The sequence below is a fragment of the Rissa tridactyla genome, chromosome 1, assembly GCF_028500815.1.
Source record: "Rissa tridactyla isolate bRisTri1 chromosome 1, bRisTri1.patW.cur.20221130, whole genome shotgun sequence".
NCBI lineage: Eukaryota > Metazoa > Chordata > Aves > Charadriiformes > Laridae > Rissa > Rissa tridactyla.
The window spans coordinates 176,076,634-176,102,828 of record NC_071466.1 but is presented as its reverse complement, the minus strand read 5'-3'; the positions used below and the strand labels follow the sequence as shown (position 1 = coordinate 176,102,828).

At 39.2% G+C, this 26,195-nt stretch overlaps 1 protein-coding gene across 1 annotated transcript in view; it reads left to right on the top strand.

Moving 5' to 3' along the window:
- The window catches only part of SYT1 (synaptotagmin 1), a 358,040-nt gene that overhangs the window by 227,726 nt on the left and 104,119 nt on the right, over positions 1-26,195 (top strand). The window contains exon 3 of the mRNA XM_054211854.1: positions 3,221-3,409. Coding sequence (XP_054067829.1) covers positions 3,221-3,409 — 189 coding nt within the window. The remainder of the gene's footprint in view (positions 1-3,220; positions 3,410-26,195) is intronic.

Below are 26,195 nucleotides of genomic sequence, written 5' to 3'. Positions count from 1 at the left end.
CTTCCTTTTCAGAGGAAATTCTGTAGAAATTATGTAGAAGTTTGCGCTGATACTCATTTTTGTCTGAGTTTTTCTTGCATAGGGAACATTAAGACTCTAAGTCCCTGACCTCCTCAAGGGTTCAAATCATCATCTCTGGATTTTCAGTCAACACTTGACTACTTCTGTACAGAGACAACAAGCATTACTTGGAAGCATTCCATGTATTTGTTCATTGTTTTGTTTTTCATCTTTCTTATAACGATTGTATGGCACTAGTATGGATCAGGAGTGGTACATCAAAGAATTGGCATGCTCAGGGAACATGGTCTATGCTGTGTTTTCTAAAACCATGTAAATTAAATTGTACGTTTATTTATGCCTACAAATGTACTCTTGTTTATGACTGCACGTTGCACGTGCAACATGTAGTGTTTCATACCTAGCAGTATAATCATTGTATTGAACACTGAACTGGAAATCATAGTTGAATTCTATGACATTTCATTTTCTTAACCTATAAGAAATTTTTGCTCGCTTGATAATCTCCTAGTATTTTGTAGATCTTTACCTTCGGTGATGCACTGCAGCAGTAAAGTAACCCCTTTTTTTGTAAACGGCCAATTTAAATCTAATTATTCAGTACTCTGCAGTCTCTAATAATACCACAGTGTTTATACCATTATTGTGGAAAGCTGCAGCATTACAATAATAGAAGCCATCAGATGTTATCTCTGTAAGCGAGTGGGCATGTGCTCTTCAGAAAATTCTTTACTGCAGAAAGCTTTTTCTGAGACGAGATTCGTTTTCAGCCCCTTCACACCTATTTAAATGATCAGGACAGTGTCATTGGCGTGTAAAGGTCGAAGGCTCAGTAGCAAGTCTCAAAGCATTTGGGCATGCCTCATTAGATGTAGTGACCTCTAACTGCACCAAGACTCTACCGAGGATTATTCCTGGAGTTCAGAGGAATACTCTGTTTTGTTATTTTTTCCTCCTTTTAAATAAATGAAAGTGTAACGCTTCAATTTTGTTCTCCTAATATATTTTCAAAATACAGCTCCAAAACTGGAAGCAAATAAATTACATTTGCCTTAATTTTTAATTAGCTGAAAGTCATCACTGCAAATTGTGTCTTCCATTACGAAATAAAATAGTCAACTGCCAGGCCTGAAATAATTAAGCAATTTAATGTTGATGTAATTATGATATATCATACAACTTTTCTTCTGATTTAACTGACATTCATTGACAAAATGCTATAATATAAAACAGCACTAATGTTTACAGCTGATGGCTCTGCAAGTTTTGCTTCATAGTATTTGGCATTCATTGGACCATATGGAAAAAGTCTTCTAGTCTGGAATAGCTATGAAACGTTATTTCATACTACCCAAATTATGTGCTTATTATGTACACAAATTACATGTGTTTCCCAGTTGTTATTTTGGGAGGTAAGTGGGGAAATCTTCACAGACATCGGACTTGAGCCAAGGTTCATGGATATTACCTGGAATCTTTCCATCGACTTCAGTCTGCTTTAGATAGTGAACTGATCCCATGTTGTTACAAGCAAATAGATAAGACTGCATGCCTATGAAATATTTATGGAGCTGTATCATATACATATCCTGTGTCAACACCAACATGATTTTATATTAGGCTAGAGACTGTGAGGGCAAAGGCAGAAGCAATGGGCAGGCAGGGAATACCGCTTCACTCAGCGCTGCATCAATAAGATTGCTGCAAAATGTCCAGCAAATTGCTTCTGCAGAACAAGGCCAACCCCCTGTTTCGTTAAAGTCTTTTTCATTGGATGACAGTATTGGAGAATTGCTTTTATTCCCGACTACGCTTGTGTGCAAGCCCCTGTTTAATGGTAAGAATGCTGAGGGTGATTTCAGAAGGTTCATTCTGGCAGCAGTCAGGTCTGCACCTGCAGGGCTTCACGACTGCAGGCTCCTAAAAGTTAAGTTGAAGGACGAAAAGCCAATTCTCGTCTTGATTTAATGATTTGAGCACTCTCAGCAACATCCATGAATACAGTCACGTAAGGCAGGAAAGCTCATGATCCATCGTATTGCATGCAGTCAGGTGCTCTTATGCCCCTTTAATTTTGATGTCTTGCCTTTTTTTCCTACGGTGATGTTTAAATTTCTCAGCAAAAGGTCAAAGGCCAATTGTGCACTCAGAGCGATAATGAATGTTTGTTATCTCTCAAACCCTTTCTCCCTCTGGTTTTCTGAAGAAAACCAGAATGATTATTAAGATCAGTGATATTTAGGATGCAGCAGAAAACCAGAACAATGTGTTCAAACCCAATATAAACATTTCAGCCAACCTTCTTGTGACATTGAAATTGCTTTTGTGCATGTCATCTCACCTTCACCCCACTAGCCCAGAATTCTTAGATTTGTCGTGTATGTTCAAGTAACGGTTTTGCAAAGTGCCTGTTAAACAACAGAAAATTAAAAATATGGTGATGTGGGATTATGTTTGTGACAGCCTCTGAGATGTTTCAATATGGCTGCATTTAGATACCCTACAGATGTCGTAGCTTCATGAATACACCAATGAGACATCTGAATAATTTAAGAGAATATTGTCAGTAGCAAATGTCACACAAAATAACTGGAAGGAGAATTGCCTTCAATAAGTGAAGATAAAAATGGATGCAAATCAATTTCTGTTTAATATACAACTTGCTTAAATGGGAGACAATAGGTTATTACTTTGACAGGAAATCTTGAAGTGTTTTTATTATATCCTTATCACTTCGTTTATTTTATATAGAATCTTTCGCTATGATCCACACCTCTGCAACTCTCACAGAAAAATAATTCTGTAAATACACTGTGAAATTTGCGCATAGGGAGCAGTTATTACCCAATTTGCTTATACTTTCAAAATTGAAGAGTAAGCCGTAAATCTGCATGAGAGTTTTACAGGAATTTTGAAGTTTCAAATTCAGCAGTTCAAAATGCAACACTGTTGGAGAAGAACTCTAAGCAATGAAAGGATTCTGGCTGAAATTAACCCTGCAAAAGACTTTTCTCTCTTGTCTAATAAATATTTTATGAATAACATGAGGCAATGTGCTGATGCAGTTGTATTTACCCAGTAAGCATGAGCACCAGGTGATATTCTGCCTATTTAGTCCTTTATTGATGAGAGATACATTTCAATGATCTAAACATTAACTTTGGGGGTTTTGTTGTGTTGGTTTTTTTTATTCCAACAGCTTACCCAGGGGTTAAAATGGTGAGTGAAAGTCATCATGAGGCCCTGGCAGCACCGCCAGCTACCACAGTAGCAGCAGCCCCTCCAAGTAACGTCACCGAGCCAGCCAGCCCCGGAGGAGGGGGAGGAAAAGAAGATGCATTTTCTAAGTTAAAAGAGAAGTTCATGAATGAACTGAACAAAATTCCACGTAAGTAAAACTTGATGGATTAAAAAGCTTCTGTCAGCAGATTAGATTTAACTTGGCATTTTCTACTTTTGTCATTTATTTATATAATTTGAGTCTATTCTTCTTGTGTCAGGTTGTCTTGGTAATTTTTACGGATGAATTATTGCTGAATCATCAAAACTGGAATGGCAGAACTTCACAGTGGCCATGGGACCAATAACCAAAATATTTCCTAAAAGTAACACTTAGGGTTTCATGTTTATGATAAATGTGTGCGGGCATAGTACCTTAAAGCAAAATTTGTCCGCAACACATAAATATTGAGAAAACAACGCAACTGTCTGTCTTCGGGGATTAGAAAATGTAGAAAAAGTGGGGAAATGGCTTTTTAACAAGGAAATAGCTGTAATACATCAGTAACGTATGAAGATAGCCATGCTTTTCCCACTCAGTAATTCTGTTAGATCAGCCATTGAACGTTACTTGCATGAGTTCCTGTACCTATACAGAATACATTAAAAATACCAATGTATATTTCTGTGAAGTCAAGAGGGTTATAGTCAGCAGGGTTCTTTTGCTCTGCGCTAGAAAGTATTCATTCAGAGTTGAGGCCTCAATTTGTTCACATCTGTAAAAAAAATATAAGCATTAGCTTTTTGCTGTTGTCTGTAATACTAGGGCTCTTGAACTTGTTTGCTGTGGTTTAGTATGCATGCACTGGTATTAAATATGCAACTAATTCAACATTGTCAATGTAGCTTCATAAAATAAAGAAAAAATCCTTTTTGTTCCTGACAGGAAAATTACCTAATGATACAATCAGATAATTTTGTCACTTTTGTAGACATGAAGGTAAAGGCTCTGTGTGTATCTGTATTTTAATAACAGGCATTAGAGGCATTAGGCATATTCAATCTTTAATAATTTTTACTTCAGAAGAATTAGTAAATGTAAAATATTTTCAGGGAAGCATTTTAACATATGTAAGCGTTTTCATTTTTAGAAGGTTATTTGTATAAAGAAATGCCGTGTGACCGATAAAGACAGATAACAAATTAGAATATTAATCGATTTTTTATCTCTGAAATGGATCTTGGCAATCTGGCAGATGTGGTTTTTGCAAAATTGATAGCAAACAGCTTTGCTCTGTCACTCGAAATTCTCACTTGCAAGAATAGAGGTGTTACAGTGGTAAGAAGTCCATATGTCATTAGTTTGGTAATCTGCACAGTCCGGTGCAGACCATACTGAAATGAAATTGCATGATGATATCATGGGAAAAACAAAACTATGAGAAGAAAAAGAAGAAGAAAAAAAGAAAATACAAGACATTGAGGGAGAAATGGTCAGCATTCGAAACATTTTCTCATGCCGTTGACATGTTGGAGCTTTTTATATCCCAAATAACTTTCGTTTTCCCCAGTGAGAACAATAACAAATCCTACATGAATGGACGATAATTAACAGGTCTAAATGTGCTTGTCATTTATAAACTAACACAAACTGATCACCTAATAAGTTTGAGTAGGCTGTCTCCAAAATATTGGGGGTGGGAGGGGAGAGGAGACCTCATTAACCTACCAGAACTTTATAGCATTTCCTTACTATTTGTTTGTTTTGTCAGCAGGGGGTTGTCAGCGAGATACTGTTAGCCTATTACAAAGCTGAGGGTTTAATTGTGGTAGAAAAGTTGTCAGACCTTACCTCTTACAGCTGGTTGCTAATTTTTTGGAGAGTCTTTCTTAAAACAGAGCAGAATGTAAATTTGTTCCAACCGAATCATTTTTATAGTGCCTTTCTGTGAATTTCTTGCATGTGAGAGAGAATAAAGATGGTGAATGGGCATCATTGAGACATCACAGATACTTGGGTCTAAGAACACTTCCAAGACTACGGACCAGGTTTTTCCTCTGGTAGATTCAAGCTGAAGATCTGACCTCAAGTCTTACACATGGCAGACGAATGCCACAGTCAGCAAGTTCTCTCATCTCTGCAGATCTGTTTTCTAGTTCATGTACTTTCTTATTTAAAACTTCCAAAGATCTTGTGTCCGTCCCCATGTGACAGGCAAGGCTTTGAAGGCTTAGTGGTTAATGGGTGAGGATTTTTTTTTTCAATGCTGTGTTGTCTGTGTGCACAAGAGAAATAATTAAATGTTTTAGTTGCCTCTGCCTAAGATGTCTGCAGATGGAAAATAAGCCATCATGATTTAATGAATATATAATAGGATAGAATGTACCCATATTTTGAAAAAGCTCACCTGCAATCAACTTGGCGTGAGTGATAAAAAAGCTCTGCCATAGGAGGAGCTAATTTATATATAGTCTCCTTTTTCTGGCTTTTCATAGAAATTACATAATATCTAGTCATGCTTATTAAAAAAAACCCAACACTAAAATAGCGGAATACAAGATTACAAAAATAAAGGTACAGTAAATTACGATGAGCTGAATAAGTATCATTCCTTCCATGTGGCATATAATAGAAAAGTCATCTTTTTAAAATAATATTTTGCAGAACACATAGAAATCACAAGTTAAATAGTCTAGACATACTTAATTAACTAAAAATATCAGGATTCCCATTAAGACGTCACTTTGCAGAACTCCAAGGTAGGCCTGTGCAATTTAAATTACACTGATGTTTCCTCCTGTAATATATGCACCAGAGAAGTCTTATTTTATCGAAAACAAATGAATTTAATAGAATGAGAAAATAAAAGTTCCAAGAAGAACAGAGGGCTCATTTGTGTCAGTATACATTTATTACAACAGCAGTGATGCAATATGCAAACTCAGTTAAAATTTTGATTGATACAAGCAGAAATTCTGTTTTTTCATTGATTTGTAACTCTTTAAAGTAGAATATACCCCACCTTTTGTGGCAGAAGAGTGCAGGCTTCCAAAACCACACAAATCATTCACAATGGCGATGTCCTAACATATATTTCATCCTGGGTAAAGCAAGTAGGATCGCTTTATTACAATGAGTCATACCATTAAAGTGCAAAAATCCTGTAAGGTTACTGAGGCATAACTGTGAAGAATTTTTTTTCTCCGTTATGTAAATCCCTGCATTTTGGTTGTGAGTGGCTGATTTGCATAATCACAGTACAGTTGTTTTTCCATAACTGCACTGTGTATAAAAGTCACTCTATCTTAATTGGTTCTTATACTTTCTATCCCAATTTATCTTTAATCTGCAGAATTTTAAAGCTGTTTACCAGAAGGAGAAAAAAAGCACCATCTCTGCTTTTACACTTTGCATTTTAAACATAGTAATTCCAAGACCTGAAAAAGAGGGTAAAACAAAGCAGATAAAATGGCACTTACATATCTGAAAGCAAAATTACATTAAAAGACTGTATAAGATATATTGATTCTTCCCTTCCTCCCTCTCACTGCTCTTCCATCTGGGCCTTTGTCTACAGGCTAGGAAAATATCTGCCATACATTTACCGTAAGCGAGTTCTAGCACAACCACGGGAATGCAAGACAGCAACAGCTTTTGGGCAGAGGCTTTAAATGTCAAGATACTGACACTAACAACAGAAAAATAAAACTTGACCTAAATCAGTATTAGTTTGCTTAATAAGCATCTTTTTAAAATCAAAGTGAAATTGATGTATTTCCTAAGAACACATTCCTGTATGAACAGAAGACCTCGTTCTGACAGCAAGGTAAATAAAACAGCAAAAATCCAATTAAATTCCAGCATACATCTGACTGAATAATGATATGCTGTTAATAGCTGTAATAGCTTAATCTGTTGAATCCAGGATACTATCATTACCTCTTTAATAGGAAGTTATTGCATATTTCTAATGCTTTTTGCTGTCTTACATTATAATTGAATAAAAGGTTACACTTCCATACCAGTCTTACTTTGAAATGTTTGGCTGGCTTGCTGCTCCATTTGGCCTCAGTAGCTGGTGCTCAAAACCCCTAAATTTGATTCATCGTGTACAACGGACTGATAATCCCCCAAAACAGGAGCTCAAAACTGTGTGATGATTCAGGCTAAAACCCAGTGTTTTGTGCAGCCTTGTTTCACGTTCTGTTTGCAGGTATTCAGAGAAAGGTTTATGTACCTCTCCTTGGTTTAGTGAATAACTGCCAAAACAAAATGGGACTGGAGGCTGTAGAGGAAACTGTAACAAACAGTGTAAAAATAACTAAGACTCAGGTCTGGGTTAGTTCTAAATTGTAGTTTAGTAAGCTGAAGTACAGAGTTGTGGATATATTTGGGTAAACTAGGAAATAAAATAATTCTGGATTTATATGTTTAGCCATTTAAGTTGAAGTTTCAACATTCAGTAGTCATCCTAGACACACCTCATCATTTCTGTCTCCCTGATGGTCTCTGCCGTTCTACCCTTTTGCCTTTCTTGATTGACCAGCTGAGGTTGTATTAGGAGTTCTTATTACCCTCTATAAATGGCAATAAAGTTCGTTTCTTAATTGGTCATTCTTATTTGGCATCAAGATTATCAGGGAGATATTATTCAATTTTGCCTGTTATTAGATAATTGAGGATTTTGTGCATGGGGTCTTTCTGAAACTTAATTTTTACGGAGCTGCCAGCTTGATCGTTTGCAGAAAATAAATTCAGGCTGTTCATTTCAGTGCTTCGTCGAATGGTTCCCGGAGTACAGGTGTCACTGGCACAGGGAGGAGAGGGCAAGTTCTTTTCTAAGTTCATAAAAAAGAAGCAAAATGCTGATAATAGAATGCTTTCAGATTTCAAAACTGGATTAATAGAGAGAGAGAAATACCATAAGATCAGAATAAAGTTCTCAGCAATAGCTATTTTTTACATTTCCATGGCACATACCATTGCCTTAGATCTTCTTAGGTTAGCTGGAAAAAAATTGATTCTCTGCTTCAGAGACCTTCCTGTCTAAATATAAGGCAAGGAATAGCTGTCTGCCTGCAGAAAATGAGGACTATGTGCACGTATGTTCGTCTATATATTTATATGGACACTCATATATTTGTCAATACAATAAGCAGTGATCTCAGCTTAGGAGCAGTCTGACATTGTCAAATTCTATTTAAGTGTCCTGGCAAAGATGACTTGCAAGGAGAGATTTAGAGGAGAATAAAGGAAGAAGTTCATGAAAGTCTGCAGAACAGCTCTGGAGGAAGCGGGAAGGCATAAATTCAAGTCTTCTTGTTTCCCTTCCTATCATCAAATCATTGCCAGTTGCTTTACACTGGGGAAGAAACAGGGGAAATCAGAAATAAAGATTTATTTTGAAACACAGAACAAGTACAAGAAAGAGCTATTACAGTACAATAATAGAAGGGGAAAAAAATCATTATTTCTAAATATAGCAATTTAAATGCAAATTACAGATTACTTTGTTTTGTCCCTGAACCCACCAGTCCAGAGTTCAGTGGTTACATGAGAACTTCAGCTTTATTTTTTTTTCTCAATAAATAAAAGTTTCTAGATCACCTGCTGGTGGGGAAGAGCTTGAAAATACTGCCCACACGCATCCAGAAGACACAAAAATCATGAGACAAAGAAAAACAATTCAACTCTGTTATTTTATAAACTCATAATGTGAAAACGCCTTCATTATTTTTAGGGGTCCAGCATATTTGGAATGCTTGAAATCAGGATCCTGAAAATACAGCTTTTAAATCCAAAGTATCTAAATAGATACGGAGGGGTGGAAGAATGGAAGGGAAAAACTCATGAAGTAGAACATGGATGAAATTCCTTTTGTGGAAGGAATGGCACGTGGTCTGAGATTTAATAGCACTCTGTTGGTATTTTAATGATCGATTCTGTCATGAAGAAAATTTTTACAGTCCATGAGTTATTTTCCATGAGTTATTTGCCTCCTGATAGGCTCCCCTTAACATGTCCTGTACTTAAACTTTCGGATCTGTGACAGCTGCCACTTTGATCCTCATACAGGACTGAGCTGGGAACCTCAACCTGTTCGAGGTATGAGCTGCTCTAACGTGACCCAAAAGTGCTGCTGCAGACCGTAGCTGCATCCGGCACCATCAAGCACACGTGCCTGGTAGGAGGTTACACATCCCCTTCGATCCAAGCAAGCTCAGCCCACGCATCTGACACACTTAGGTCTGAGGGAGGCCCCTATTCCTCTGCTGGCCCTTATCTTGGCTCCTTGGACAAGCCGAGGAGGAAAGGAGAAATCAAAAGAGCAGGCTCCAGCAACTCAAACCGGAGCACCAGCTGCAGCACCCTCCATCCCCAGCACAGGGGGAGCCTGTCGCGTGCTAAACCCCTGTCCTTTTCTGCAACACCTTGAGAGTGCACTATCCCGTCTGAAAGGAAATACTGTCTCCACCAGAGGCATACTGGGAGCATAACCTCAGTGTCAAACAGAATCATACATTATTGATTACGTGTGTCTGAAACGTTTTCAGAACCAGCAGCTGGTTTTGAGTTGTACAGTCTGAAAGAAGGGGAAGGAGAAGCAAGTTCTCCTGTAAAATACATGATGCTGGGAAGATTTCAGCAAAATATAAGCAAACAAAAAACCCCGTTCAGGTTAACTTTTACGGCCATGGGGGTGAAATTCACCTATAGCAGAAACAGGGGTGAGCACCTACCTTTGGTTTGGTGACAGGATTTTAACAAGGGGTGCTAGAGTACCCCCAAGGGTCTCCTCTAGCACATCACTGTGATTATTATTTTATATGTTACAACGACTCTGGTAGGTATTTTATTGCACTATAGATATGTCAGGTTGTGCCAGTGCCTTATAAATTGAGTAGAGAATTCAATTTTCAAGCAGAAAACTGAACATGGTTACTGGCTTCCTTTCAGTACTGGGAATGTATCTTAAAATTTCATTACTTTGTGTGAGGGAAAGTGCACTAAAATTATGTTTACATGCATAAAATAAACACAATCTTTGCTAGTCTTTTTCAAACTTACCTGCAGATGAAGTGTCTACAGAAATTACCCATTATCTGTTATAATTCACTTTGTAATCTTGCTCTGAAAATGAGAGTTCATGGAACAATTGTTCTGAACTTAAAATTGAGAATACATTTAAAGATTGATTCTCAGCAGTGTACCACATAAAAGAGAAAAAGCACTTGGGACTATGGTTAATAGATTTGCTTTTTAAAAGTATGGTATAAATGGGCAATGAAAATATAGGAATTACTGTTAAGATTGATATTCCGTCCTTACCTCAGCTACTTGTGCCTAGGCACTGTGGCAAGCTAGAAGATACTCTCTCGCATTTTTATAAGAACCAAGAGTAGATAATTACAGCTCTGTTATTCTGAGGCACTGTTGTAAGCTGGCACAGATGAAGAATAGAATGTCATTCTTTGTTGTTATTGTTAACTATTCTACCTAGAACTGGGTGTTTGCTGCTGAGAATTATCCAAACTACAGCCTTCCCTGAGGGATTATAAACATATAATACCCTCCTTATTTTGGCTGATACGTGCTTTTTAAAGTATTTAAACTTTTTTTAAAGATATAAGAATTCCTTTATTGATACAGTTTTTAAGATATCTGGTCATCCATGCCTGATTGCCAAGGTGGGTGAAATACGAAGCCACTGAGCACCAGCAGGAGCTTTCAGGAATGCTGTAGGTCCATAGCATTTTTTCTTGCATTCCTTTTATCTTTTAAGCCTTGGCTTGTATTTCAAGCGAGATTTTGAACTGGTCTAGATCTGAAAATCTCTGCTTCTTCCAGAACACGCAGCCAGTTTGCAAGAGCTGTGGAGGTGGCCTCAAATCTTCAGAAGGATCTGGGTATGGGTAGACTTTGCTCTGAAGGAGCTGTGCTGCTGAACTTGAACGACTGCCTCATGAAGGCTGAGTTCCAGCTGGCAGCTGAGCGTTAGCCATCTGCCTACTCCTGTGCAGGTTTCTGAATCTGAATCTAATCTTAATTATCAACTTCAGCAAGAGCTCCCTAATTTGCTCACAGCCCCTGTATCATCTGGGGGCATGTTTCAGTACTGTAGCTGGCACCGTTTCCCTATTGCAGCAAGAGCCGCCAAAATGAAAGATGGGGTTTGTCCTTTCAGATGGGAAAGGCATTTCAACCCAGATCTAAAAAGGAGCTCCAGAAATGTTCAGGGTTTCTACACTTAGCTTTTAGGAACTAGCCTCTGGGAGTCAAATTCACAAATCTGAGCTAAATGCTTTGGTTCTTTTCAGAACAACACAGAAACAAGAGGCCCAGGTTTATCCAGAAGGAAGAAAAGGAGGGAGATGAGTCTGAAATGGTACCAGTCTCACAGACTCTGATATCTAGGTAGAGCTCTAGGTTAGACCCTTATAATGGACAGATTCACAGCCTGAAAACACTCTCCCTGGCCTTAGAGACCTGATTTCTCTCACTTTGAGAGCGATTCATTCATTCTCTTCTGTCAATGTACAGTCTGATGAAGAGGGGGGGAACTCACTGGACCAGAGACCTGACTGAAGGACAGCATAAGCATTTTGCTGTCAAATGCCGCAGGACAAAGTAAGCAAATAACATTTGGTATTTAGGGCTCCTTACTCTTAAACAAATGTCCCACGCTAGGCTACAGAGACTGACCCCATGAATCCTGCATTTCTTTCCTATCTGTTCCTGCAGGAAAGGCAGATCCAGGTTAGTTTTCCAGCTGTAGTCTCAGGAAGACCAGGAACTCAGGTATTTTAGTCTGCAGCCTGAACGATATTCTTCAGCCTTTGGTGGCACCTCCCACATGTTGTCGGTTTGAAGCAGCCACACAAACTGTTCATTTGACACGGTGAAGTAGGGGTGGCTGTTCCTTGAAGAGGAAGGGAGAAGGAATATCCTAAAGCTGGTGCGCTGTCAATAGGATTGAAAGTCATTTCCACATGAGAAGCTTTCTCCCCCTAGAGCTGTGTCAGGACCCTTCCCCATATGACTGTACCCCAGTGGGGAGGAAACCTCCAGGACTAGGACAGGCATCAGATTATGTTTTTTTACTGGAAACAGTTTATAGAGAGGCAATACATTCTTCACGTAGTCAACAATATTGATAATAATTTCTCTGCCTTTCTTACAGATACTTTTATAGTCCTTCCTTACCGGAGTTCATGGTTTTCCTTCTGTGTTATTTCATTTATGTACTTATTAACACTTTTGTCCTAGCCAGAACTCACATGAAAAAACTGCACAAGCAATACACTTGCTAATCCAACATTCAGACTTGTTTCTTCTTTAGGTTTCAAACCTCATCTCCTCCAAAGCCAGCTATTTTATCATGTTTTCTAAGACCTCAGTACCCAATTTTCAGCAAACACATGCTCTAAACTGGAATATAGCATTTTGGGTCTTAGCCCCAGAGTCAGTTATTTGTTTGTAACATGCCATGGGTGCAGATTTACTTGTAGCGTGGGCAACGGAAGGACAGAGGAAGATAAGGCAAGCTTACTATTCATAAATTTCAGTCTAGCGTAACATTTTAGATTACAACTCAGTGATGGTAATCACTGTATAGGAAACTGTTTCTGAACTCGCTTGCAACATGAAATATTTATTGATGAGTTTTAAGTCCTAGGACAGCGAGGCGACCAAGATGACAGAAAATAGTATGGGGGAGTGGAGAGGACCAATGGACAAACAAGAAAGCTTAATGTTACCTGAACTCAGGGCATAACATTACTGATGATAATATAGCATGAAAAAATGTCAAAATTGACTTGACTATTCCAAAACAGCCATGCATTTATTTAACAGTGATTGCATGGTACAAAAATACTTATGCACGCTGTTTTTCTTGATATAAATATAAGTGTGTAGGAAGAGACAAAATGGAAGAGGGAAACTATTTAGAAAAATCGTTTTTCTCTTCAGCGAATGCATTAACATCCTTGATTTGCAACAGCTCTTTTTTGTTGGGATCCTACTGACAGCTGGGCTTTGATTCTGCGAAGTGCATGGATCTGTCCAACATCACTACTCTTTCGCACTGCCACCTAGAATAAGAAAACTAGCTATAATTTTATAATGATAATGACAAGAAGCGTTCTTATTCTGTTGAACTGAATATTTATCCCGGTAATTCCTAGGAGAAAAGGAACAGAAAATATATGCTCTTTAAAAACAAACAACCGATACCCTGAATCGTGTCTGCATTAGGTAAAATGATTTGTGATACCAAATCCCTGATGGCATAGCAACGCTAGCTGACCCCTGCAGTGCAGGATGAGTGCAAACTGGTGAACAAGTTTTTTCTTGTTTTCAGGTCTTTTGCTTCACTGACCTACGCCACTCCTGTAAATAACATAAAAGGCAACAGAAGTACACACTTACTTGATACAGCCATACAAGTTTAAAATGGGTATGCAGGCTGAGTTCAGGTACTGAAATGTTACACAGCAGATTTTAAAAAAGGTTTAATCCAGTAAAGTATTTAAATGTGTACTAACCTTTAAGCTCCTGAATAGTGCATCAAATTAAATTAGTTACACACAAGTGGTTTGGAGGATCAAGACTGTAAACACATTTCTAATACATGCTGCAATTTACCTGATGAACTGCTACATTAATTCATATTTTAACGTAAATTAATTTTACTTCAGCTATGGTTATTTTAAAAGTTTGTAACTCTACAAGTGGTGTAATTTTAAAGCCATGTACCACACACACATATAGTGATAGTTGCAAATTTCTTTTCAGACCTCCAGAAATATCAGTATAATATTTTTACCTTCCATTTCATTTTACTAGGCTGCTTGCTGAGAGGTGTACCCTCTTTTGTCACGTGGCCTGTTATCACAACACACATTTTCATGATTGTTGTCAAAAAAAGACAGCATTTAGGGCAGTTGTTTAGTTTAAATGATCAGTAGAGTGCTCCTTTGAGATCATTTGGGACGGGGGAGACTGAAATTTTCCAATGGAAGTCATTGGAAGAATGTAATTACCTCACTTGGGATTTGGGCCAAGCCTGCAAACATCCAATTTCCACAGAAGTGATTGAGGTTCTTTCCATTTAGTTTAATGAGAGTTGGATGGGGCTGTAAGGCATTACAATCCTTTTGGGGAAAATCCCAGGGGATCTTTCATCTCCACAAAAGCTGAGGACATTGGTTTTATGCTTCCCCCAAAGTACAACAGCCCTTGCATCAGTGTGTCTCCACTGCTGTTCCCCAACATTACTGGCTCAGGGGGAAGCAGGCCACCCCGGTGCCGCTTTCTGTGCCTGAGAGGGATCCAGCATACTGGCAGATGATGCTGTTTAGTTTACTTCTGGCTTTAAGTCATCCATGAGCTTTAGGGAGTTGTTCAGCTGTTTGGTGGGTGTACTGGAGCGCTGTCGCGATGGGCAGGGAGTGGATGTGATGCCTCACTAATTCCTCCCTCCTTTCAGCTTTGGCGCTGAGAAGCAGCTGAAAGTCAGCATCAGGCTCTCACAGGGTTCAGGGTTTTTTCAGTGGCTGGACCCCAGCAGTACTTTAATTCTTGCGGACAAAATTATGGGATTGCCTCCAATGCTACTGATAGTTCTCTGTTTGGGCAGACTTCTTTAATCTTTCCCCTGGTGTCAGGGGGAATTATGCAGTACTAGGAGCATACATTGTATTAGTCATATATGCTGAGATGGATCACTTTTAATAGATTAGCAAACGCTATAATGCCTCTCTGTTTCAAAGTTGATTTTGCTTTGGTTTGGTTTTTATAAGAGGTGAAGACAAGCTGTCACTTACGTCAACATATGACTAACATAAATTATTGTCCATGCGTATAGTTTTGGGGATTGTACTTACCGTCCAGTTCCCAAACTTAATGAGACTATACCCAGATTGTGAGGATGTTGAATTACAGCAGTCTGTTACTCATTCAGCATTGTCAGAATGAGGGTTGGGAGACATTAGGAGACGGAAGTGTCGGTGATGATTCTTGATGTAGCAAAACAATGATCATATTCCCTGCTTTCCCACAATATTTTACGGGGCAAGGAAAATAAAGGGGTTTTGCGTCAGTATTGTGTTTGTACTGGGATTTAGGGAGTGAAGAATTGAGAGCCATAAAATATCTATGTTCTGTCCTGATGCTAGGTGAGCTTTAAATTGCCTTTCTTAAGGTAAAAAATAATAATAATAAGCAGTGATTCTTTCTGCAAGAAGGTGCAACATTTGCTTCCACCAGACAAATGACCATTAATGACAGTGTATGTCTTCACAATCTTGGTGTCACTAGGTCTGATGTTTTGAGAATTACTATTACAGAGTATGTTGACGAGATGTATGGCTTGTAAGCATTAGAGGTCACATCTGTCATCTGAACGTAAATGATAATGAATTTGTGACTTACAACTCCAGTTCTTCTCACCATCTTTCACCTACTGCCTCTTTTCCTTACTTTTTCCTGCTTCCCTCATCACACAGCGCCTTCTCCTCTCATTTACACTTTCGGCCTCTCCAGAAGAAAAATCAGTTTTGCCATGCTAAGGCTTTCACAGAGAATACAGTTACGGGAAGAAAGAGGGAAGTTAAAGCCTCTGACATTTTTGTGACATATGGCTGAGAGAGGCATAAGGCTCCCTGCCAGTGCTCGTCTCTGCTCCATTCTCCAGGCTCCCTGTCTGCCATAGGATACTTCTGATGAAAAAGAATAAATATAAAACAATATTACTCTACTTTACCCTCTACTTCACACAAAGCTTGCTAAGGAGTGAAAAGCCTTCAGCTAACGTTTTAGCAAAGCAGGCTGAATACTGATGTTTATTTTTTGGTAACTTCAAGACTAATGTACTGTAAAATGTACAATTTTTTTCTTGTCTCAGTGGCAGAAGTCATGGGGGTAGGACTAGCTCAAGACTAACAGGGCTCCTGTCAGTGGTCGTTCTTTACCCCATGAATATGTTGAGTGTTCCTGCACTAAATCCTGAACTGGAAACCTCATATCCCTGCTCAAGTGTTTTTTAGCTGCTACTAACTGCGCTACTTGTTTGGCAAGAAATGTTTTTATCAGGAGAGTGAGAAAAGTGTGTTGCGTATGACCCTGCAATGTCAGTGTCAGTAGCAAAATTGTGTGTGACCTCAGATAAGAATCAACAATTGAGACAAGCCAGGATAAATCTCAGCATTGCCAAGTTTAGAGAGAAGCCAAAGGAAAATTGGTTACAGTGCCGACTTCCAGAAGGTTGTTTCCTGGCATAAGCTGACTCAACTTGAAGGCATGTGAGGACAATCTCATAAGCACTAGCCACTTGTAAGGGGTGTGCCTGTCAGAAACTGCTTTCATAAAAGGATAGAAGGGTTATCAGTCAAAATATAGCCTACCTGTTGGACATAATTAAAATATTTTGACTAGAGAGCTGTCTAATGGGGTTTATTTTGGGGTGGTATTTTTAACTCTTCAGTGGTTGAATCTGTGGAAGCCACTGCAGAGATATTGGATCTCTAAGCCATCAGCAGTGAGGTAAATGGCCTTTAGTTTTTACTCCAGGGAAGGATTTCTTCTTTCATCAAGTGTCACCTCTACCAAGATGTGCCTGAATAAATATAACTAGTTTCACTTACTTTAGTAGAGTCTCCTGGGACAGCACTGCCAACATAAGTTATTTATGATTTGGGATAGGTTGAATACTAGTCACAGCACAAAAATATTACCTTCCAAGCGTACTGCATATTGCAGGTGATGGAGATAAAAACTATCCTTATTGAAGGACTGTTTCATCATAACAATAAAATTTACTGGCCTACTTTTACCTCTGCCAACTGCACTTCTCAGTGTTCCTGTATGTAGCCGTAACTTTGGCTCTGAAGGTCCATTGAAAAGGGGTATTGATGTCTTCCTTTTCCTCAGCTCCAGGATGGTCTCCTCACCGCCTAGCCAATCTAGGAGTCCGTGACAAGTCTAAGTAGAAACAAACTGTCATCTCAAAATAAGCAGAAGTTATCTATTAGTTTCTGGAAACCTTTTTTGAGATTTCACCAAATAAGTCCTAATTTTGTTGTACTGCAGAGTAATATGCTAGTATGAGCATATGAGTATGAGGCAAACATTCACAGATTTATTTCTGAGGTAGTTTGGGCAAATCAATATTGTTTTGCTGCATTCCTTGATTATTGAAAATATAGCATAGGCAGCACAGGGTTAAGATTCAAATTTTATTAAGTGTTTTTCTCACCAATATAGTTGACTTTCAAGTCTAGAAGTTAGAAACTTTGCATCAGATGTCCTATGTTGTTTTTAAAAATAATTTCTATCTTACTGTGTTTTCTAGTTTTTACCATATATAAATTACCATTCTATATTTGTGGTGGCTTAAAACTCTGTACTGATTTAAAGACAATTCACATGTGGCTGAGCCATAATAAGGCCTTCATACATTATAAAAGCAGTTTGTATTATGAGTAATATATATTGAGTGAATGTAGGAGAAAAGTGTGATCAAAGTAATACAAAACTAATAGTAAAGATAATAAATAAAAATACACAATCAATGAATAAATAATGACTAATTAGTAAATCATACTTTATAAAGAGTAAAACAAGTAAATGCAATGACCTTAATGCAATATATATACAGCCACATGTTTGTACCACACTCTATAAGCTCCAAATTGCACTGGAATCAAAAATATGATGTAAAAATAACAATGTATTTGACAGTCCCCTTTTCATTTCTTAGGAAATGTATGATACCACAATAAAATACAACATCAAGAAAATCTAGATCCGAATAAAGTTTCCCTTGTATAAAGTTAAATGCTTTTCGTTTTGAACTTTTCTTCATGTTACATATTTGGGAGAAAAAACACGATTTTTTTGAAGCCTCTGTTACCCTAAGGCTTTTTAGTGTAGTGCACGGTACTGTTAACCATCGGTGCACATATTCACAAAGGGGCATATTCATTCTGCTGCGTGGGCCTCTGTGACAGCCTGTGCAGCACATAAACCTCACCTTAATATAGGGTTTAAGTTATGAAAGATGCCTTTTGCAAGCTTCTACAATGGAGTAAATTTCACACCAGCATATAGAAAAATACCATGAAAATGACTATTTGATTAGCAATTTCAGAGTGCCATTTCATTTGAAAATTAGTTAGGACTTACCAAAATATCCCTTTTCTATGAATCGCCACACTTATCATTCCTCGGTTAAAGGAATGCTGTCAAAAACACGCAATGCTTTTTTCCTGTGTAAGTTCACCTCAAGACATAATCCTACAAACATTGTTCATCATAGTTTTGCTGAAATTAATGGAACTATTTACAACTGAAAGGACTCAAATCCGAGCTCTACTTGTCTAGAAACATCAGGCAGCAAAGAAAATTACTTTAATGGAACAATTTTGAGAATTTTCATCATTTATGATTTCTTTTTGATAATGGAGCCCTCCATGTACATTTTTTCAGCCAGCAGACCCAATTTGCACTATGGGATTTATCTGTCTTATCTACCGCTCTTGTACTTGGAGGTTGTATTTTCCTTCTTGGAAGTAGTGGGACTACAGTGGGGCTAAGAAAGGAAAGGGAAATGCTGATAGAATTGTCACCAATTTTATTTTCTAATAAGGATAGTTGCTAAGGCACTGTCATGAGCAGAAGAAGAATATGGCTGGTATCTTACTCAGCCTAAACAAGTTTAAACCCATGTATCTCAGCCCATAGCGAAGAGGGGGAGCCTGTGGGCTCTAGGTTGGACTGTATGGAGAATGCATTCCTCACCTTTCTCAGCAAGGACAATACAGAAATCCTCCATGGGAGACCCAGGGACTCAGGAACATTGTTCTGTGGGAGGAGTGGCTTAGCTTCTGGCTTATGTGGGGTAAATAGCTCACCAACCAAGAAAAGAGAAGTCTCCAGAGCTCCACGCTGAAGCCTATTTCAATTTTTCACGCAGTGAATATTTCATCTAAAATGGTAGGAAGAGACAATTTGCTGGCCTTCTAGGAGAGTGTCACATCTGCAGTACAGTTCTTACATGCTCTCATTCCATGAATCTGCTCTAACACAAAGCGTGGCCTGATGTGGAGAATTTTCCAGGAATACAGGGCCATGCCTGTCCCACAGAGTCAAGGACATATTGGAATTCAACATTTTAGAAATCTGGTGAGCCTTGAGAAAGGGAGAAAGAAGAAAAACAATGAGATACAGAGAGCCGCTTTACCCTGCTAGAATTCAGACTCCTGATGAGTACCATACCTTCATATCTTTGCCTTTCTACAAACATAATTATTTTAGGTTGCAATTTCTCTAAGGTGGGAATATGTCAAATATCTTTGGAAGAACATTGTGATGAGCTTTTCATCAAGATTTGTCCTCCCTTGACCTTCTTTCATCTGAGAATTGCCGATTTAAGCATTTTAAGACAGTTGTCTAACATGAAGTTTCTTACCTGAATTTTTGAGAGGGAAAGAAAAAAGATAAAACACTGGAATTTATTCTTTTACGTTGCTCTCACAGCCAATATGTATGACTGTATACTGGGTAGAGGGTTGTACACATTATTTTGTTACCTTGTGGCCATTTGAGTTCTCAGTGCTAGAATCGCTTATGGCAGAATTTCAGTTGAGAGCAATAAGTTTTCATACTGAATACAACGTCTGTGGAATGTTTATTTGCCGGGAAAAAATGGGATTCTGTAATAAGAATATTTCAAAAGAAATCCCTTGACAAGACAAGGTTTTGATCATGCCTGATTTTTCCATGGACAACTCACATCAGTAACGTAACTACGTCTGCAAAAATGTTTTTTGCAGTTGAGTTTTGCCTTAGTAAGTGAGGCTGAAGGATGACTTACAGTTTCAAGCTTTTTTCTTTTTTCCAACTGCATCATTTTGCCTAATGAAAGGACATTACTTCCCCCAGTCAACGTGGCCTCCGTTGCTGTTGTGATGTATCTGTGGATACATTATCACTGCTTCTGCTTCTGTGAATGAACAATTCCAAAGCAGCTACAGAGAATTTATTTGCTGATTACTCACCTGCTATTAAAGTGGTTCCAAATAAAGTGCAATGGCAGACACACGGGCTCTTGGAAGCTCTTTACAACTATAAAAGGAATTCTGTGTGTTCTCTGCAGCGCTCAAGCTGCTTTACAGATGCACCATATTTAATTAGATTAGTTTTAATTAGACTGCAGATGCAAAGTTGCATCTGTGTATCACTATTAGTCTGTTTTGAGGCACTTTCAGCCAATAACAAACCACCATCTCATTTGCATTCATTTAAATGTGTTAACCTTTTGCTTGCTGGAATAATCACTATGGAAGAACATACATAATTTAGAGATTAATGTGTTGTTATTGTCATGTGGCACCATATGCAGAAAGTGAAGTAGCCTAAGAGACAATCATGCAAGGGAAGAGAAAAGGAAATTGCACTGAAGAATTTATTCACTTTTAAATAAATCTCTCTGAGAATTCCATTTATACTTATTTAAATTCCTTCAGAGTACTTATTTTCCAGGACAATCTTTGGAAGCTTTGGACTTTATTGATTGCTCTTCTGCCCTTAATGTTTGTTTTCTTTATGATCTTTTCATTTTTATTTCTTCATGCTTCACAGAGTCCATTTTCTTTTGCTGCCTCTCCCTTTCTGTTCTGAGCTGAACTCAGTTCTGAGGAGATGGAGGATTAATTGTTCATTACTGGTGATGCTACAGGTTTGAAAGAACTGTCGATTAGCTATTGCAAAATTCTTATTAGGAAAGAGCACAGCTGCTTCTTTAGTTAATGGCAGAGTATTTGCAAGAAAAATTGGGAAGCAGGGACAGGATCCTCGCTGGACAGAAGTCATGAGAACTGAGGCCACTGATTTCAGGAAACGAGCCTTTAACCCTGACTTCTAATTCCCAAAGTGATTATTTTTCCTATGCTTAGTTACAGCATTCCCTTTTAATTTTTATTTCTCTACTCTGGCCAAGCTTGGGGTTAATCACTTCAGGTTCGATTGTATTTATATAGGACAGAAGCAAGAACTCTGCTGTGTACTTTTAATTTTAAGATTGGATCATTTTGTCAGCCTTTTTGATCAGCAGCAATGAAATTAATCCGATGAGAAGAATGGGTTTTAATTAAATTATTTTAATAAGTGGGATGCACTTTCAAGCAATGAGTCATTGTTGCAGTCATTGTTAAATTGCAGTGAGAACATGTGTCCATGCAGAGCATCTGCTAAGGTTGACTGTAAATACTGGAGCAAAATTTTACTGGAGTGGAAATATGCTGGTCTCAGGAGAGAAGCATACCCTGGGTGTGGGGTTAGACTGACCACTCTCAAGTTTCAGTGGCATTCTTTGTGATCCTGAAAGCAAGTCACCGGTGATCCTCTCCTGCCTTTCCTTCTTCAAAACGAAATTAATACTTTTCTCTGACTATACCAATTAGCAAATTCTCATTCAGAAAGCAATTCAAAGATAAAAAGCAATTAACGTGGAGTGGTCAAACAGAGGACTGTAGAACCAAGTCTAGTATAGAACTTTTGAGTCAGACCCTGATGACCATTTACTGCAGCAAGGTCAAACAAAAATGTCTAATAATTGATTTTCAGATCTGGCATAAGGTTCTGTTTCCTATTCTCTTCCCAAAGAACAGAAGAAGCCGGTGGCATTTCAGCATTGAGTTTTCAATATGCCCTTACAGGAATGCGTCACTTAGTGGAGAAAGTCTGGCCTGGATATACCTGTAGGATCAATCTGTGCTGAGCGCACTCAGTGTCAATAGGACACTACAGAAGGAGACGGAGGAAAAGGATGCTCTTTCTGTGAATTGAGCTCGGACAATTAGATCCCATCAGGGATGTAAGTGCCTCGAATGTGACTGATTTTCTTTTGGGCAGTCTAAGGCAAAACTGACACCTATTGCAGATAATCAAAGGTGGACTCTGGTACCGAGAGAGGGGATTTATTTCCTTCTGTCATATCCAGGAAAAATGACTGACTGAATTTGAGAAAAGCTTGCAGCCTGCATTCAGTATTGCATGGCTGGACTTCAGACTCAGCACAGGTGGGAGTCAAGGGGTCTCGGTACGATGAAAAGCCTCCCAGGCTGGCTGTCCAGCAGCAAGACAGATACAGGAATTTAAAATGGAGGATTTTCATCTGAAACCCTTAGCACACATCTCAGAGCAGCAAACTGGGTCACCTGTCCGCATAACACTGGGGAATGAAAATTCCCCTTCAAAGGGCAGGTGCCTACCACCCTTCTTTTTGGGGAACGGGGTAGGAGTAGAACAAGGCTGAGTTCTCTGATACTAGGCTGGTAGCACACTCACCATTTTTATATATTAATCTGAAAGTTGGAGGTATCCTCCAGGAAATGGAGAGACTTAGATTAAATTCCTGCATCGAGCTGGAAGCTCTAATGTATGACAGCATTTCTAACTCACACCGAAGTCAGGGAAATATGCAGAAATGAAGTAGGAAATAATTCAAACTATAGGCCAAAGTGAGAGTGGAGAACAGATTTCTGGTTCCCATTCTCAACATGGCTAAATTTTAGAATAAGCAACAATCACCAAATAAAATACAGAGGTTAATTAAAGGAGTCTTCTTTTTCATGGTTCCTCCTCTGTCCCAAAGCTTGCAGAGTCATACTTCACCTCTACTTTATGTCAGGTTTTAAAAAAAAAGGGGGGGAGATAAAAGTACTAGATGAGATTTTTAGGGAGAGTTGCTGTCTTAAGAGACAAACCGATAGCAGCAGCTTTTCCTGATAGCAAATAAGATTAACAGGACGAAGGAAGCATCAGGACAAACTGCCTGTATTAATCCACACCGTACGAGAACATTTTGTGCTGTCCTTCAGGATGATATGTGTGCTTATAAAACAGTCCTTTCCAGACTTCTTTCAGATCCACATCATCCCCTAAATTAAAACTATATCATCAGCTTTGGGTTACAGCTGTAACACACACTCATGGCCTAGCTGCATATAGGGCTTGACTAGAGCTCGTGTAAATTAATTATTCAGGCTAACTAGCAGAAGACTGAAGCACAACATGAGAGAAAGCATATTGCAGGCATGCTAAATTAATGACTTCTAACATTGCTAGGTAGGCAAAGTGAGAAGTTCAGCAACAGTGAGGAGTGTGTTATACTTGTACCTTACAGAAGTAAAGATGAAGGAAACAAGAAACAAGTTGCAGGTAGTATGTAGGAAATGTGGATTAAGAGATCAAATGCAGTCTGCAGCTGTTTCATTCCACAGACCTGAAGAGCTATATCTGTACATCAACCATATAATTTTGATGTAGATTTCAACACGCTAATGTGAAATTCCAGATGTGTGTATGCAAAGGTTGTGTTCCTGGTTCCTTCAGCAAACTGACCGCTTTTCCAAGAAACACTGTGTCGTGGTTTAACCCCAGCCGGCAGCCAGGACCACGCAGCCGCTCGTGCAGTTCTCCCTCTTCCCCTAGAAGGGCAGGGAGAAGAGGGAGAAAGAGAGAGGAAAGGGAAAGGAAAAGGAAAAAACCTCATGGGTTGAGATAAAGGCAGTTTAATAGAAACAATAACAGAAAAGGAAAATAACAATAATAATAATGACATGGGTCACTCTCACCGCTCAGTGAATTGCCGCTGTCCTGAGCAATGATCGCAAATACCTGCCCCCTGCCCAACCCCCATTTATATACCGAGCGTGACGTCTACGGTACGGAATATTCCATTGGCCGTTCTGTTGTTCTGTCCAGGCTCCTTCTCCGTTCTTATGGGAAGCTGAAAAAAATCCTTGAAAAATATAAACATCACCTGGCAAGAACTAAAACAATATGCTTATTGGCATTTCTTTCAAACCAAATCTGAAACACAGCAACCACTAGAAAGAATAACTTTGTCCCAGCTGAAACCAGGACACGCAGCTTCCCTAGGCTTGTACGGGTAGCTTTTAATGCCTCCTAGGAGCAGTTTTAATTTTTTTCAGACTGAACAAGAAGTAAGGAAAACTTGGATGCCCAGCATTTGCCAAAAGCATTTTGGAGAGAATTGTGACCTTACCTCAATGAAGCAAAATTTCAACTTTTCTATTTACAGAGACCAGAAAAAAGCCTCAGAGTTCTTGGCCTAAAAAAGATAGTCTTCCTTCTTAGGGAGCATAACTCCAGATTTGATTAGATCTATTAATGAGGTCAAATGATGCTTTTAGGCTGGTAGCTAATGTAAACTAAATCTATTTATCACTTTGGCAGTGGTTGCTGCAACAAAGTTAATGACCATTACAGCATTTCTAGTTAGCCAATCAGGAATGGTGCTTTTTGTGCAAAAAGGCAGAAGTTAGTAATCAATCATCATCATCCTCATCATAATAGTGCTGCTAAATGAGCTTCTGAAAAAGAAGAGCAACACGGCTATTAACCTTAACCGTACCTTGAAAATGGATTTCTTCCTACAAAGGCCGCTACTGATATGTGGGTTGCAGCCTTGATAGCTTCTTGCAGAATAAAGGAGGTCAAAATACTAGGCAAGGGCACAACCCATATTTAGATTCTTTGCTTCAGTCTTTTAAAATAAAACTGAACGCTTAAAAAGAGAAAGGTCAAAGCCTGCTGTTTTTTTAAATAGCAGGTGAAAACAAGATTTTGTTCGAAGGACTTGAGTTGCATACAGTCAGTGAATCATCAAATTAAATTTCTTTTTTCTGTATTAGCAGTGTAAATGCCTAATAACGTACAGATTCCACAAAAGTGTATCTTTATAATATCTTCTCATACACATCTTCACAGTGACAGCCATGTGCTGGCAAAACAGAGCAGACTGCTGCAAAAGCTGTCGCGCATATTCATACCAGTGGTGCTTTCTTGGGAAGTTTGGCTTGCCGGGGAAGAAGCGAGGGGAGTTATCTTCTGTGGTGCTTGCTGAGGCAGAGGTGAGGAGTGCCGTGAGAATGGGTCTGTTTTTCCATCCCAGCACGGGGACGAGCCTTGGGATAGCTGGGCTGTTGGTACCTACTCCCTCGAAATTTGCAAAGCTGGTATAAATGTGCTGACCGGCACCTCTGCTTAGTAGATAGAGGTCATGGAAACATTTTAGTTTGAATGCCTGGGGCAAGCCTGGGACCATTCAATCCTTCGGCACACACCCCCAGGCAGTGTGGCAGAACAGCTCGCCTAGCTGCCCTGGCCTGCCAGGAGTGCATCATATACCAGTGCAGCAGAGCACGCACCATTATGCCCCCAACCCCACGAACCAGTGTCACCCATATAACGTTCTCGAAACACCTGCAGCATGGGTGGTTTACTCTCTGCCCTTTCCTGAGCTGAGCAGAGTGCCACAGCCAGGACAGAGGTGCCTGCCAGGAATGCTCTCCCGCATACCCCTGCACAACTGAATCGATAGACAATTTGAGGTCCCTTGGAAAAATGCGTACACACAGCTATAACCAGCCTCGCTTAGTCCCACTGAGGTGAGCAGAGCCAGCCGGGGGTGGAATAGCGTGGTCTCAACACCTGCGCCCTGCTCTGGCGCACTCTATGACTGACACATAGTATGAGCCCTTGCCTGCATATGGTGCATCCGATCAGGCATTGCTGGCCATGCACCAAGACGCAGGTGCACGCTAGGATTACCTACCAACCCTAACATCCAGTTGTATCCATATTTGAGAGCACACTGGACCAACAAAGTGTGTCGTATTGACGATCTCTGTGAACATGCACATGGCTCATGCTGGTCGTGCCTGCCGACAACTGCACATAAATATTACACGGCTATTCTTGGTGTTACAGACACCCTAGAAACAAAGGTGACAGACCATTTGGGATGTTTCAGACGTGGTGACTAGGGATAGGGAATTTCGTTTCACACTGAGGGTTCAGCATGCAAGTACTAGCCATACAACCATTTTTGCAAAAAATAAACAAGACTGTGTGGTCTAAAGAA